Source organism: Callionymus lyra, chromosome 11 (assembly GCF_982586985.1).
Source record: "Callionymus lyra chromosome 11, fCalLyr1.hap1.1, whole genome shotgun sequence".
Lineage (NCBI taxonomy): Eukaryota > Metazoa > Chordata > Actinopteri > Syngnathiformes > Callionymidae > Callionymus > Callionymus lyra.
The window spans coordinates 13,274,466-13,287,778 of NC_141828.1; the positions used below are offsets into that span (position 1 = coordinate 13,274,466).

Here is a 13,313-nt window from a genome sequence, read left to right on the forward strand (position 1 = left end):
GCCAATTATGGTTGTCACTAAGGGTGAGAAAGAGAAGAAAAATCCTCTTTTCCGATCTTGAAATAACTTGATAATTCTAAAATGTGTTTGGCAACGGCGCCAAAGTCAAAAGCTCGTCAGAAGGAATATATGAAGTGACAGATTTATTGGCGGAAACTCGACTGCTTGACGTCTCTCGGGAATAAATCCTACATTTTTTTTTTTTCTTCCTTCAGCTTCAGTTTGCAGCCTTTGGTTGGAAGAGATTACACAGTTATTAACCTCAAACCTTATTATCAGCGCATTGTAATGCAAATCTTGGATATTAAAATTACCCCGGTGAAAGGTTGGAGGAGAGATAACTCTTTCACGAGAGGTTTAAGTCGATACCGCGCAAATTACTGAGCTACAAAAAAAACCTTCAGCTGACAGGCAGCAGGAAATGACAGCAGATAATGTCATTTGTACAGCGTGTTCTTGCAGAGTTCCAACGCTAATACAGCTAAATAGCATTGTTTGTCTTTAATGGATGCTTGTTCAAAGGTCTATGATGAATTAAGAAGCTCTTAAGATGCCAACGCTATCACCTAAATAATGTAGTGTAACAAGTGAATTAGCATGAATTAAATTGATTAAATTGATTATTAAAATGTAGTGCTTTGTGTGAACTGATCAAAAATGTTGTACTAGAACTTTTTACTTAATTATTATGAATGTTATTGTTCACTATATATATATATATATATATATATATATTTCCTCATACTTTTTTTAAGGAGTAATCTGATTCTTTTTGAAGTAATAATAACCATATTGACCTGGAATAATCTCGGGGAAGATAAGTCGAAAATCCATTTCAATATAATTAAAGTAAAGCACAACCACATACAACAAGAACTTGTCTTTGTGTTTTTTATTAACAAGTTTTGTTTATTTTCTGCTTATCGTGTGGTGTGTGCTTCTGAGACTAAACGGCGATCTAGACAACTCTAGGGGGCAGCACTGACCACTTTTGAAACCAATATTTTAGTGTATCAATCACGTCTTATTGACAAACCAAAAAAAATAAGTAGAGAAGTTAAATAAGTTCTTAGCTGTAGCAATAACAAAATGGGTAAATGGTTCTTTAGGCTACTAGCAGAAGATGATGGACCAGGGCCGGGTCTAGGCAGGGGCAAGAGGGGGCCTGGCCCCCTCAAATAAATGTTGTGCCCCCTCAAACTTACATGTAAGTAAGTAAGTAACAGCACAATGCCCCCTCAAGATTTGTGGCTGCCCCCTCATACATGCCTGTCTAGACCCGGCCCTGTGATGGACGAGTGGTGTTCTGTTGAAATACCACTAGAGGGTACTGTTCTTTTTTTGTTAGTTGATTTGCTCAGCTATTCTAATATTCTGATTATCTCTTATACTTTCATCGACCTCAGCGCGGTGACGCATAATGTATGATGAGTTGATTATGGCACATTTACTGTGTTAAAATATATAGTATAATGTATTTTATTTTCATTTTATTTCACTACTGTTTTGGAGGGAAAAAGTGTTGTTCATTGTTAATAAACAATTCTATTGTGCTTTTGAAACACAGTCAAATTAAATATACATATATATGAACATGAAGTCTTAGATTAAAAAATCCAAACAAGGTTTAAATTCTTAGCTGACCAATAGATGTCTTGTGTGACACGTAGTCAAAATACTGGCGGCCATTTTACCCAGCGTTAAAAAAAAACGTAAGGTCAAATGTTGACCTTCAATGAGTGTTTTCTGATGTACGACCGCCACGTCAATATTCCAGGACGTAATTACCTCATGTAGATTTGTGACGAGGAAAAGCCATTAAAGTCAAATTATTAGTGGAAATTAATCAATTAGCCGCTTGAGAAATGGCCATGAAATCCATGATGCCTGACACCGTCACCTTGATCTCGCCACAGGATCGGCGGAAATCGCGATGCCCTCTAAAAACGTTAAACCGTCTTGGAATGTTTTCCGATAACGCGGATTTACAGGTATGTCTGGAAAGAAGAGGGTGTTGTTCCCTGTCGTGGTTGCAACACCATCATCGGCGGGAAACGCGAGAGCTAAATATCCAATCTGAGGTTGCAATTTTCAATCAGGAGTGAGAATATATTTCCCATTCGAGGTGAGAGCGAGTCACGCATCAAATCATTCCGGCGACGAGGGGTCACGCCACGGAGGAGGCCATCAGCGTGATTTACATGCGGCGCTAACTAGACGGAAGACTGAGATGCTTCCCTTTGGAAGCTCAGTTAGGATCAGCTTAAAGTCAAGGTAACACCAAAAAGGATGCGAGAGAAGGAGTCAAGGAAGCATCCTAGGTTAACAAATCCAAATGCAACTTAAATTATATTTTCCACGTCACTTCATCTCTCCTCTTAGATCTGCCTTAACATGATGGTTTGATTTTGACATGCCAACCAACAATCACGCTTTAAGCTTAAAAGAAAAAGAAAAAATGTTGGCAAGAACAAGCTGTGACTGTGAGACTCGCTCAAGGGGCAGATATTTACTATTAGATGTATCTCTTCTGACACTTCATCAGAACACTGCTGTGGATCACGGCTCTCTAGCACCGTCACTCGGTGACAGACGGTAGTGCACACGAGTTGTATGTCACTAACACGAGTATATCATACTTATGGAAATATTCATAAATGATATAAAATGGTTTATATACTTTTTGGTGTTTGTTTAAGGAACAAAATCCAGGTTAAATAACATATAGTATTGGTTCAATAAATTGTTGGGTTAAACGTCAAGAAAAAAAGGACCAACCTTGACAAAAAGCATTGCTTTTCGATAAAGTTTATTTCATTTTATTTTTATTTTTTTATAGAATCTCTTGACCCTGGTCTAGAAAGGCACTTTACAAATAAAACTTTAGTTACTTACTTACTTACTTACTTACTTTATTTAAAAACACTGCTATACAATTAATTGTTGCTACAAACATGGAAATTAACATTGACATAAAACTAATTGTTATATAATAATACATATTAAAAATGGTATGAATACATGAATAAAATGAGAATATTAATGAATAACAGTAAATATGTTCAATACTTGTATACATTCAGGTATGGTTATCATGAATAATCGACTTTTGTTTGTCTGTGAGGACCAAGACAATTGTCTGGTAACTATTAACCCAAACGTCACAACTTCTCTACAAGAAGCACACCTTCAGCGCCCCCTGTTGGTTGTGCATAGGATGGGGACCCATTTCTAGTAGTTTCTATTAGTGTTAAAATTTCTGAGAACACTTTGTTGATGAAGCTGTAGAGATTCAAACTCGTCACATTCCATCGAATGAGAATAATAGTTAAAGGTAACAAATAAATCTTCTTAATTCCATCTGGACTCAGGAAGGTTTTGAAGGCTTTATCATTCACTTGTATGGCTTCTAACTGCTGCTGCTCAATCTTTCCAGCAAAAAAAGATCAACTTTAAAAAAACAAACTCGATAAAATTAGATTATTTTAGTAAACTTGTAGTCAAATCAACCCTTGTTTGACTATAAATAGTTGGTACTTATAAAGCGTTTTCTCTGCTTGTTCAGCTCTCAAAGCGCTTCACGCGACGTCACCCATTCACACACACAATCACACAATCACACACTCATGTGTTTAACAACGGATGCTAGTTTTGTTGAGCGTGAACCAGGCAGACAAATAGCTGCCTTTTCTTTATCCAGCGTGATGTGAGGATGAGCTCAACCATGACCCGAGTGTGACGGTGACACACTGATCATGGTGTGCTGGACGTGGATCCAGATCTCCTCCACATGCATGTCATCAGCGTGAGCGCGTCGCTATGGAAACGGATCACAGATCTGCCTCTGTGCGTTCAACTCACACAATGATGACCTTTTTTTTTTTTCCAGATTCACATTTCTATCAGAGATTCATTCTTAGCCGAGAGAAGAAATAAATGAATGAAACAAACCTTAGTAGACTCGCAGGAGGAGACGCCGAGATCTGGTTGCGGTTGTCGGAGTTGACCAGGTCCTGCAGGTTCCGCCTCAGTTCTCGGAGTTGGTTCAGGGAGTAGCTCCTCAGCACCGTTCCCTCCAGCTCCTCGGCCTCCACCAGCTGCTCCTCCTGCTGGATCTGCAGCTCCAGACCCCGACTGCGACTCCTCAGCTCCGCCAGCTTCTGCTGCAGCTCCTCCATCTCCACCTGCAGAGAAAAGTCGTCGATAAACAAACAACAAAAAGAGTCAAGATTATTGTAATGGTTGTAGACCGGCGAACATTTAAACACTTTTATGTGTCAGGAAGAACATTTACCTCCACCCTTTGTTTCTCTTTCAAAAGAAGATATTTGCGCCGCGAGGAATTCTGAGGCTCTTCACCATCTGGTTCTGAATCCCGGCTGCTCCAAAGACAATCAATCAATACAGTAAGTGACAGAAATGTACATAAGCACCAGACATTTTCAGGTGGTGGATTAGTATCTAAACAAAAATCAAGACTGTATTTGTTTGTTGTTATACACATTTTAAAGAGATTCTAAAGTAATAAGTAACATTTTTAAATCTATTCTGAAGCACAGTAAGCCGGTGCAATGATGCTGAAACCATGGTGACGTGATACCGTCTTTTAGAACCAGTCAAAAGTCTTTTGACCAGTCGGAGGCGAGACGGAGATTTCTGAGAGATGCCAAGGAGGAGGGATTTACACTTATTTCTTTTTATTCTAGCGCTACCTTGGTTTTAGATGCATTACAGTTTTTCGTTAAAGTACTTCTTGTCCTTTAAAATATCAGAATTGTCCCATGTCTTTTTAATAGTGATGGTTTGAAGCTTCATGAAGCAGTGTCATGTTGTTCAGAGGTCAGTAGGGGGCACCATCAGTTTGATAATGATGTTTCATTAGAACGGTTGTTAAAAACAAAGGAAAATAGTGCCTATCTAGTGGACTCTGACACTGCTTCATGAAGCTCCATCACACCATCACTACTATATATATATATCAACTCAAATCACTACTTTTTAAAGCAATATATAATGTAACTACTCAGGAAATTTAACTGCCAACACTTGCCCTAAGATAACTTTCATCAAACTCAACAGTTTGATGCCTCATCTCTATAGAAAAAACACTGTCCATCTCTCTGCTCAGGTACGATCTGAAAGTCAATTTGAAAGTATACTCTCTTTAATCGCTGACATCGGCAACATTAGTTCATCTTTGTACTTCTATCTGTGCCACAAATAACATGTATCTTTGCCACATATTAAGCTGTACTGAGAGATTTGATTTAAAGTCAAAGATGGTGTAAAAACTTCTTGCATTTACTTTAAAACTGATGCAAGACAAAAGATTATACATAGACATACACAGACACATGATTAATTAAAATAAAGTGAGCGAAAAATTAAGTAAGTAATCAAATTATTCAAAATGATACGGCCTAACAAAAAATTTAATCTGTGTTAAAAGAAAAAAAAAAAGTTTATTCTTATAAAAATGTATCGGTTTCCTGGAAACACACAGATCGTAATGGTTCTATTTTGTGTTCAACTGACCTCGCTGGTCTGGAGTCTGTCCTCTGGAGGGCGCTGTGCACCACCTGACCGAGCCTCTCGAGGAAGAGGGTGATGTCAGGCTGTCTGGAGGGCAAACCCAGCTTCAGATCCCCTCTCTCTATGGTCAGCTCCTGGAGCTTCTTTCCAAAGCGCTCGGCTGTTTGATGAAAGTACATGGAGGTCATAACGAAACAAAAGTGTGTCATAACACAGGAGAAGAAATGGATGTCACATGGTTTTAAAATAGGTCAGGAATTTACCATGATTATATTAAATATAATCGGGAAAAAATGCTGGTTTAATATAAATATGTACTGGGTTAGTTTGTTTCTTTCTAAACATAATTGATGTTTATATAATTTTCTTATTAGATTGTGGAGCAGTTTTCGTTAAATTGCTTTCGATTCAAGGAAAATGTCTGACCCACTTTTTATGTTTTTCGTCAAACCATATAATTCTTAATTTGTACGGTGTTTACAAAGAGATCTTCAGATCAGGAAGTGAACTGTACATAGTGTTTTATTTCTAAACAATTACCAATGAGCCACATGAGCTGGTGCTATAACTGTGCTATAACTCAATTAGAAGTTATTTATTTATTTTGAGAATTTGACATATTGATGTTCATCCACATTTATTTATACAGTTATACATTTTGTTACGTATTTATACATTTATAAGTAATTTATCTTCCTTCATACATTCCGTCTTCTCGTGTTCATCGTGACCTACTGAATCTGAGGCAAGATAATCTAATGACAGCATCGGATTCAGTTTGTACGTCATGATGCATCTCTGTCTAAAAACATCATGTTCCAGATTCCAGTCTATAAAAATGCTTGTCTTAATTCTTCTGTGTAACTTTCGACCTCATTTTTAAGCCTCAAAAATACATTTTCAAGCACAAATCTAAAGGTTTAACACATGTATTTATGTATGTATTTACCTGCATCGTAGTCATCTTCCAGAATAGCTTTTTGCTGCAGTCGTTGCAACTTGAACATCATGGATTCGATCTGAGAGGGAAGTTCAGAAGAACGATTACACAACAGTCCAGAGATCAACCGATATTTAAACAGCGTTCAAAAAATTGGGTGACGACATGTCCCGGTGATGCCCAGTTCGTCAAAAGTTAATACCTTTCAACACAATGTAATAATAGAAGTGGTTGAAGTGAATGATGAGTATATTTATTTTAAACTATTTATATAAATGCCAGTGTGTAACGTGTTAAAGTCGGAGCACGATCCTGCTCAGCCTAAAATACATGCAGATTAAATGTTGATCATATATGTAGTCTTTAATGTGTTCCTTAAACTTGACTTTTATAATAATTTATTTCAGGAAACCTTGTTTATTTACCAGGCTTTTATCTATATAGAATTTGTTTGACAAGGACATATTAAAATGTATGTTTCAGTGTTTTGTATTCAAACTGTTTCCTTCAAGATTAAAATTTGTATTTAAATGTATTGAATCAGAGATTTTCATTTTTCTTATAATTTAAAACATTGAATCAAATGGTTTGGTATTATCATATGTTCATCTCTATTTAAATGTATTTAATTCTTTTTTTTTCTTATAATTTTATTTAGCATTTCATGGTTGCATTAGCAACAATTAGGATAGATTCTTTCGAAGTCTAATAAAGTTGGTATTATGAAGATTTCATTGTGTATTTTATACACTAATCTTTGTTTGTTTTTTTGTTTTTTTAAATAGAGGAAAATTATACTTTCATTTAAACACATTGTGTCTTTATCGTATTATATATATATATTATTATTATTATTATTTGCTTTTTTTTATACTTATTTAACGTAATGTAAATAATATAAAACAGAAAATCTTTGTGCTCCTCTGGAAAGTGACATTTTCCATTATGTATTCTTGTAAATGAGGTAAAAATGCCATAAAATGTATGTTGCTTCAAAACTACTGAAGCACTTTGTCAATAGAGATTTAGAGTTAATATATGATGGTAAATTATCCACTGGTTACATTTTTGTGAGTATTTTCATGTGTGTATATAACTTGTCACAAATGTTGCTAACATGCTAACGTAGAAACAATGCGAATGTGGCAGATGGATGGATGGATGGATGGATAGATGGATAGATGGATGGATGGATAGATTTTGAAGAATCATTTATCAGATGAAAGTCATGTTTAAAAAGACACTCGTCCTCTCTTCACCTTGGTGTAAGTGCGGTTGTTCTGCAGACAGTCGTGCAGGACGCTCTCGTGCTTCTTCACCAGGAGGTCCCAGCCCTGGTCCAGACCCGGCGTGGCGCTCTCGTACCCGGAGGACGCCGTGTCCGAGTCCACCGACAGCGAAGACGTGGCCTCCGTGTCCAGGGAGGGCGAGTCGCAGTCGGACAGGAAGTCCTCCCTTCCCTTCCACGAAGCTTCCCGCCAAAACCTTCCTTCCGAGGATTCCTGGTCGCCTCCCAAAGAAAAGCGCTTGGAAGCGGGGGGCTCCAGGGACGAGGTTTCGGGGTCTTTGGTGTGGGAGTGTTTTTGTGTGATCAGGGACTGTCTGATGAAACTGAAGCTGGAGCTGAAAGTGGCCATTGTGGCGGAGACTTCCGTCCGACTTCTGTCAGAACCACAGAAGGAGTTTGGACTCCAAGAACCTTTGTCGTCCTCACACGAGTCCTTCTGGGACATCTTGGCAGCAGGTCTTAAAGAACCGGTTCTCCCTTCATCGCCCTCCTCCTCATCGTCATCAGTAGCGCTCTGCAGTCTGGACGGCTCTCCTCTCGTGATGCCCGGCTTCCGGTGTTGTCTCTTGGAGTCGGCGCTGCCAGCTGTCCTCGCCGCTCTGCCACCTGTCCAAGCACAGATTAACTATTAATCTGACCCGGGGGATAAAAAGTGACTCATTCAGGGGTGCCTGGATTAGCTCAACCACTTTGGCATGTTGGGAAAACACTGAATGTGTGAATAGAAGAATGTAATAAATCTCAAGCTTCAGTTGTGTGACTTTGAACAGCTGCTCCAGATGTTCCACGAACACACATCTGCAGCTTGATCACGTGAATGGAGTTAAAATGAGAAATAAAGTAATAATAATCTATATTAAATAGGGGTGTGAGAAACTATTGATACACCAATATACCAACATTTAACTGTATTTCTTTTACATGGATTTTTAATTAATAATATTATTTTTTAACTCATCATATTTTTAATAGTTTCTATGGTTTACGTTTCAACTAAAAATGTTTTACATTTACAATTATTATGCAAATATATTTATGTTTGTAGAAAGGTTTTTCAAGTCTATGGACTAGAATATCAAACTCAATGTGTAAATATCAAATAATAATAATAACTTGAAAATATTCAATTTTTTTCATTTAATTGTTTAAATATAAAATGAACTTTTTAATATACATATTAATTTATTCAATTATTTAACAAAAACGAATTCAAACTTTAATATGGAAATTATATATTTTTTAAACAACTCAAGTATTTAAAATACTAAACCATTTCAATAATTGTAAAGTTCAATCATTTAAAATGAATGGATTTTTGTATTGAAATGTTGCTGTTTTTAATCATAACAATTATTTTTTGAATAGTTGAGGTCAATAGTTACATACTGTATTGAAAGCTTTGAATCCATTGGGTGCTAATTTGAATATTGAAAATGGCAGATTCAGAAGGTAACCCCCGAAATAAACGAGGGTCAAGTGTACTATTAATGAAATACATTCTCAGAATACTTCAATACTTAAATACTCCATAGCCGCAGCCCTGATGAGAATATACATATTATATTAAAGTAAAACGTTTTTTCTTTGTGTGTTGCTCAGAGTGCAGAGACAAAAAGTAAAGATAAATTCAAACAAACGGGTCACAGACATTAATGTCTAAGATTTAGGAGACGCTCAAATGTCCGAATCAAGGGGCCCTTTGTGTCCATCTGTCTCCCTCAGAACACACCGACTTCTGTCTCTGAGACAGTGAGAGCATTCATGAAGAGCCCGGACGAACCGATCCAAACATCTCCTACGTCGTAGTTCTGAGACGAGATGATGGTTTAGAAATAAAATGAAATGAAAAAAAATGAACCCTGTTTGACCTCGCGTGACCCCCCCGAGATGATGTCACTTTCTAGCTTCCAGAGAGATGCCACTTAAAAGACAAAGCTCAAGTGAGGTTGGTAAGAAAGAGGGGTGTTCCCCATTGTCTGGGTTGAAAGCGGGGCTTTCAGCAGGACCACCACACCGAAAAGCTCACGTTACATGCGACTCGATTATGGTGCGTGGGAGCCGGTCCATAACCGCCGGAGAAAGTTGAGACTCTGGGGTGTAGAACACTCTCCAGATCCGACACCATATGGACCAGCTGATACTTTTATCTCCTCCATGTTTCCATGACTCAAACTCTTCCTGGTGAAGAGGAAGGAAATGCCTCTGGGCTCGTGTGTGTAAGAGAGAGAGAGTTGGGGGGTGAATGCAGTTTTGCTACTTCCTGTCCTGATTTTCAAAAATAGTTTTCAGGGAATTCTGGCTGCAAATCAGGGAAAAAGAAGGCAGACTCTGGAACAAATTCGACGCCGGCGTGGACCGGTGAGAAAAAAAAAGAAGAGCCTCGGCCCCCGGGCCGGTCCGATTATTTACCTTAGCAGATTAAAGAGGCCCCGAGTCCCGGGCCGTGAAGTTTAAACACCGCGTCTCATTGGCCGCTCGAAGTGCTTCCACCAACCCAGGGTGGAATGCTGGAGGATCTCGTAAAAACACGAGGGTCGGAGGAACAACAGATACATGGAAAACACACATGGATCTTGAGTGTGCACGTCAGCAAGTCTCCAGATGTGCACGTGACTCGACGGGGAAGTGAAACTCTGTCAGCAACAGATCGTACTTTTTTGTCGTTCGCACTTCAACATGATCATTGTTTAATACAGTAAAGATCTATTCTCTTGTCTGCTACACTGAAGTCACTCTCCCCCCCGACCCTCCACTTCCTGTCTGCTCACATGAGACTAATAAAATAATGAGTGAGAAGAATGACGACAGCAGCCAAAAATGTTGAGGACCCATTGAAAATCAGCAATTTGTTCTAATAAATTATCTATTAAAAATACCACAATTAATGGTTTAACATTGTTTTCTCAATTTGAATGTTTAATTTATCAGTCGTGGCAAATTTAGATTTTTTTATTTGACGTCATCCACTATGTTTGATGTTTGTGACTGTTTAATGTTTTTAGAAATGTATGTAAGTATTTAAAACATTCTGCATTATAAATAGTTTCGGTGGTTTCTCTCCCAATTTGATGTTTTTTTTGTTTGTTTTTTTCTGTAATTTTTGTTCCCAAAACTTTAATTACAATGTCATAGAGCTCTGTAACCTATCCCAGCTATTTGGGGTGAGAGGCAAGGGACACCCTGTACAGAACACCAGGGCAACCCAGGGACACACCACCATTATATTATACTAGATATTATATTTCTGGACTTTGCGAGGAAACAGTAGTACTTGGAGTAAACCACAACCCTGCATAGGGATCAACAGTAGAAGATGAAGGTTTTACTTTTGTTTGTTTTTTTCTTTTACCTACAACAGATACAGTTTCACAATAACTGCTTATGACATCTTAAAGCGTCTGTCGATCTCATGCTCAATACTTCCTTCACTCATGAGCAAGAACCCAAGATACTTAAACTCCTCCACGGGATCTTCTAGAACCATGGGCTCAGATTTTGAGTTGCTGAGAGCTGAAGTTCTAGGTCTGATGAAAGAGTTATGAACAAAATATTTGACATATTTATTAATTATTAGCCTTTCATTTGACCCAAGCAGCTTTTATTTTCAAGCTTAATGTATTATTATACTAGCATTTATGTTTTCTTTTATGTAATGTACATTTAGAATGTGATCCTTGACGTGAAGTTTTATTTATTTTGTCAGTTTCTCTGTAAAACTAACTTTGCTGCACACCTTCTTTTAAAGTTGTAACTACAGTCCCTGTTCACTCTTTTAATCTAAATAATCTAGAAATTTCAAAAACAGTCTCCATCGCGTGGAATCATCTTGAAAATCGACAATTCTGAACAGCCAACTGTCGCATTATCACACTTTTAATGAGCTTTTCTTCAGCACATTACAAACTAATCTTCGACCATATGTTTAAAAAAAAAACATTAATCCCACGACAGAACTTCTGCTCATCAATGTGTTGTTCACCAACCAGTTCATTTTTGGTTTAACGAATAATAATATAATTAAGTAAGTAAGTAAGTAAGTCATTTTTATTTGTATAGCACTTTTCCAGACCAGGGTCACAAAGCGCTTAAACAATCAAAACAATATTCAATAAAGTATATATTTTAAAGATCAAGATAAAACTGATAACACAACAGGAGTTCCAGAAAATCAAGGAATATATAAATATAGTTCCCTTTTAAAGTACATATTTCAATTACATCCTGTTCATGTTTTTCAGTATATATGTGTACAGTTGTTGCTCATAATTATTATCAATTTCATTGTTTTTTGTGCTGCAGTCTTGAACCTTCATCACTCAAATTGTAATATAAGTTTTTGGTTTTAAAGCTAAAAATTTGAATGCTGTACTAAAAGTATAGAACTAATATTGTCAATATATTTTAGATACTTGTAAAATAGATATTATTAGATAATTAGATAGGTAAAATGATTTAGTTTTACACATTTGTTTCAAAATACATGGATTAAATATTACTATACAACTTTTAGACATCTTTTAGGACATACAACGTTCTGTTTTTCTATTGCTTATTTTGTGTGTTATCTTATTTTAATTATTTTATTCGGTTCTGACACTACAAAAAGTCCTGTGTTGTGTTAACAACACTGGAAATAAAAGTGGTATTAGAGCAAAGAAGAAAAGTAAAGATTCTCACTCAGTCAACATTTAAGACAAATATTCTTCATGTGTAACATCCGGTCAGTGGACAGAACAGAACTTGACTCTAAACAACACACATAGAACCACCTGCTGGTCTTGGGTTCAAATCTTTTCTCCTGGAACTTTACCTTCAGGGTCTGGTCGGTGGTGAAGCACGGAACCGCTGTGACAGCCCAGACCCAACAGTCCCGCGAACATCCTCACATCCAAGACGGGTTCGAAGTCAGATCCTGGTCCACGGTGTTTGCACAAGAACTGAGATCATTTCCGACACGAGGAACAGTTTGTAAGAACCGGTCTCTGCTTTTTTCTCTAGCCGATGAGTTTGTTTTGAAAATACTTCCAGATGATCCGGGGAGAGGCTGGACTCGAACAGCTGCTCCAGAACCGACGCGACAAACGGGTCCAAACGGAAAGACTTGGGTTTATATAAAAAAGAAAGAGGGATGTTCCGATGAGATGGTGGAGGACTAGAGAACCGTTAGCTGCTGCTGCTGCTGCTGCTGCTGGAGCTGAGACGTGTTCAGGAATTTGACTCCAGAACTCTTCAGAACCGCCTCAACAGAACCAGCCAATGACGTCCCTTCTTTCTCTCTGTGTGTGTCCACTCGACAGGCTCTGACCTCAGAAGTTTTAACTCTATAGACCAGAGTGTGCCTGGATCACTAGTACTACATAAGGTCATCTAATCCACTAAACCATTTATCCAAGTATGTACACATTACACACACAACAGTACAACATAACACTGACCTACATGAAAACATACACAACAGCTACTGTCTACTACACAAACACATGGAAACATGGCCATCATCACACCAAACTCTACTTCTATTTATCCATAAAAACACACATAATACAAGCCAGA

At 37.6% G+C, this 13,313-nt stretch overlaps 1 protein-coding gene across 1 annotated transcript in view; it reads right to left on the reverse strand.

The window, feature by feature from the left end:
• The window catches only part of disc1 (DISC1 scaffold protein), a 50,664-nt gene extending 37,729 nt beyond the window's left edge, over window positions 1-12,935 (reverse strand). Inside the window, exons 1-6 of the mRNA XM_087802767.1 lie at window positions 12,571-12,935; window positions 7,732-8,366; window positions 6,482-6,551; window positions 5,536-5,692; window positions 4,295-4,379; window positions 3,952-4,184 (exon numbers count right to left, since the gene is read on the reverse strand). Coding sequence (XP_087658893.1) covers window positions 3,952-4,184; window positions 4,295-4,379; window positions 5,536-5,692; window positions 6,482-6,551; window positions 7,732-8,366; window positions 12,571-12,640 — 1,250 coding nt within the window. The 5' untranslated portion in view covers window positions 12,641-12,935. The remainder of the gene's footprint in view (window positions 1-3,951; window positions 4,185-4,294; window positions 4,380-5,535; window positions 5,693-6,481; window positions 6,552-7,731; window positions 8,367-12,570) is intronic.
• Window positions 12,936-13,313: the final 378 nt, after the last annotated feature.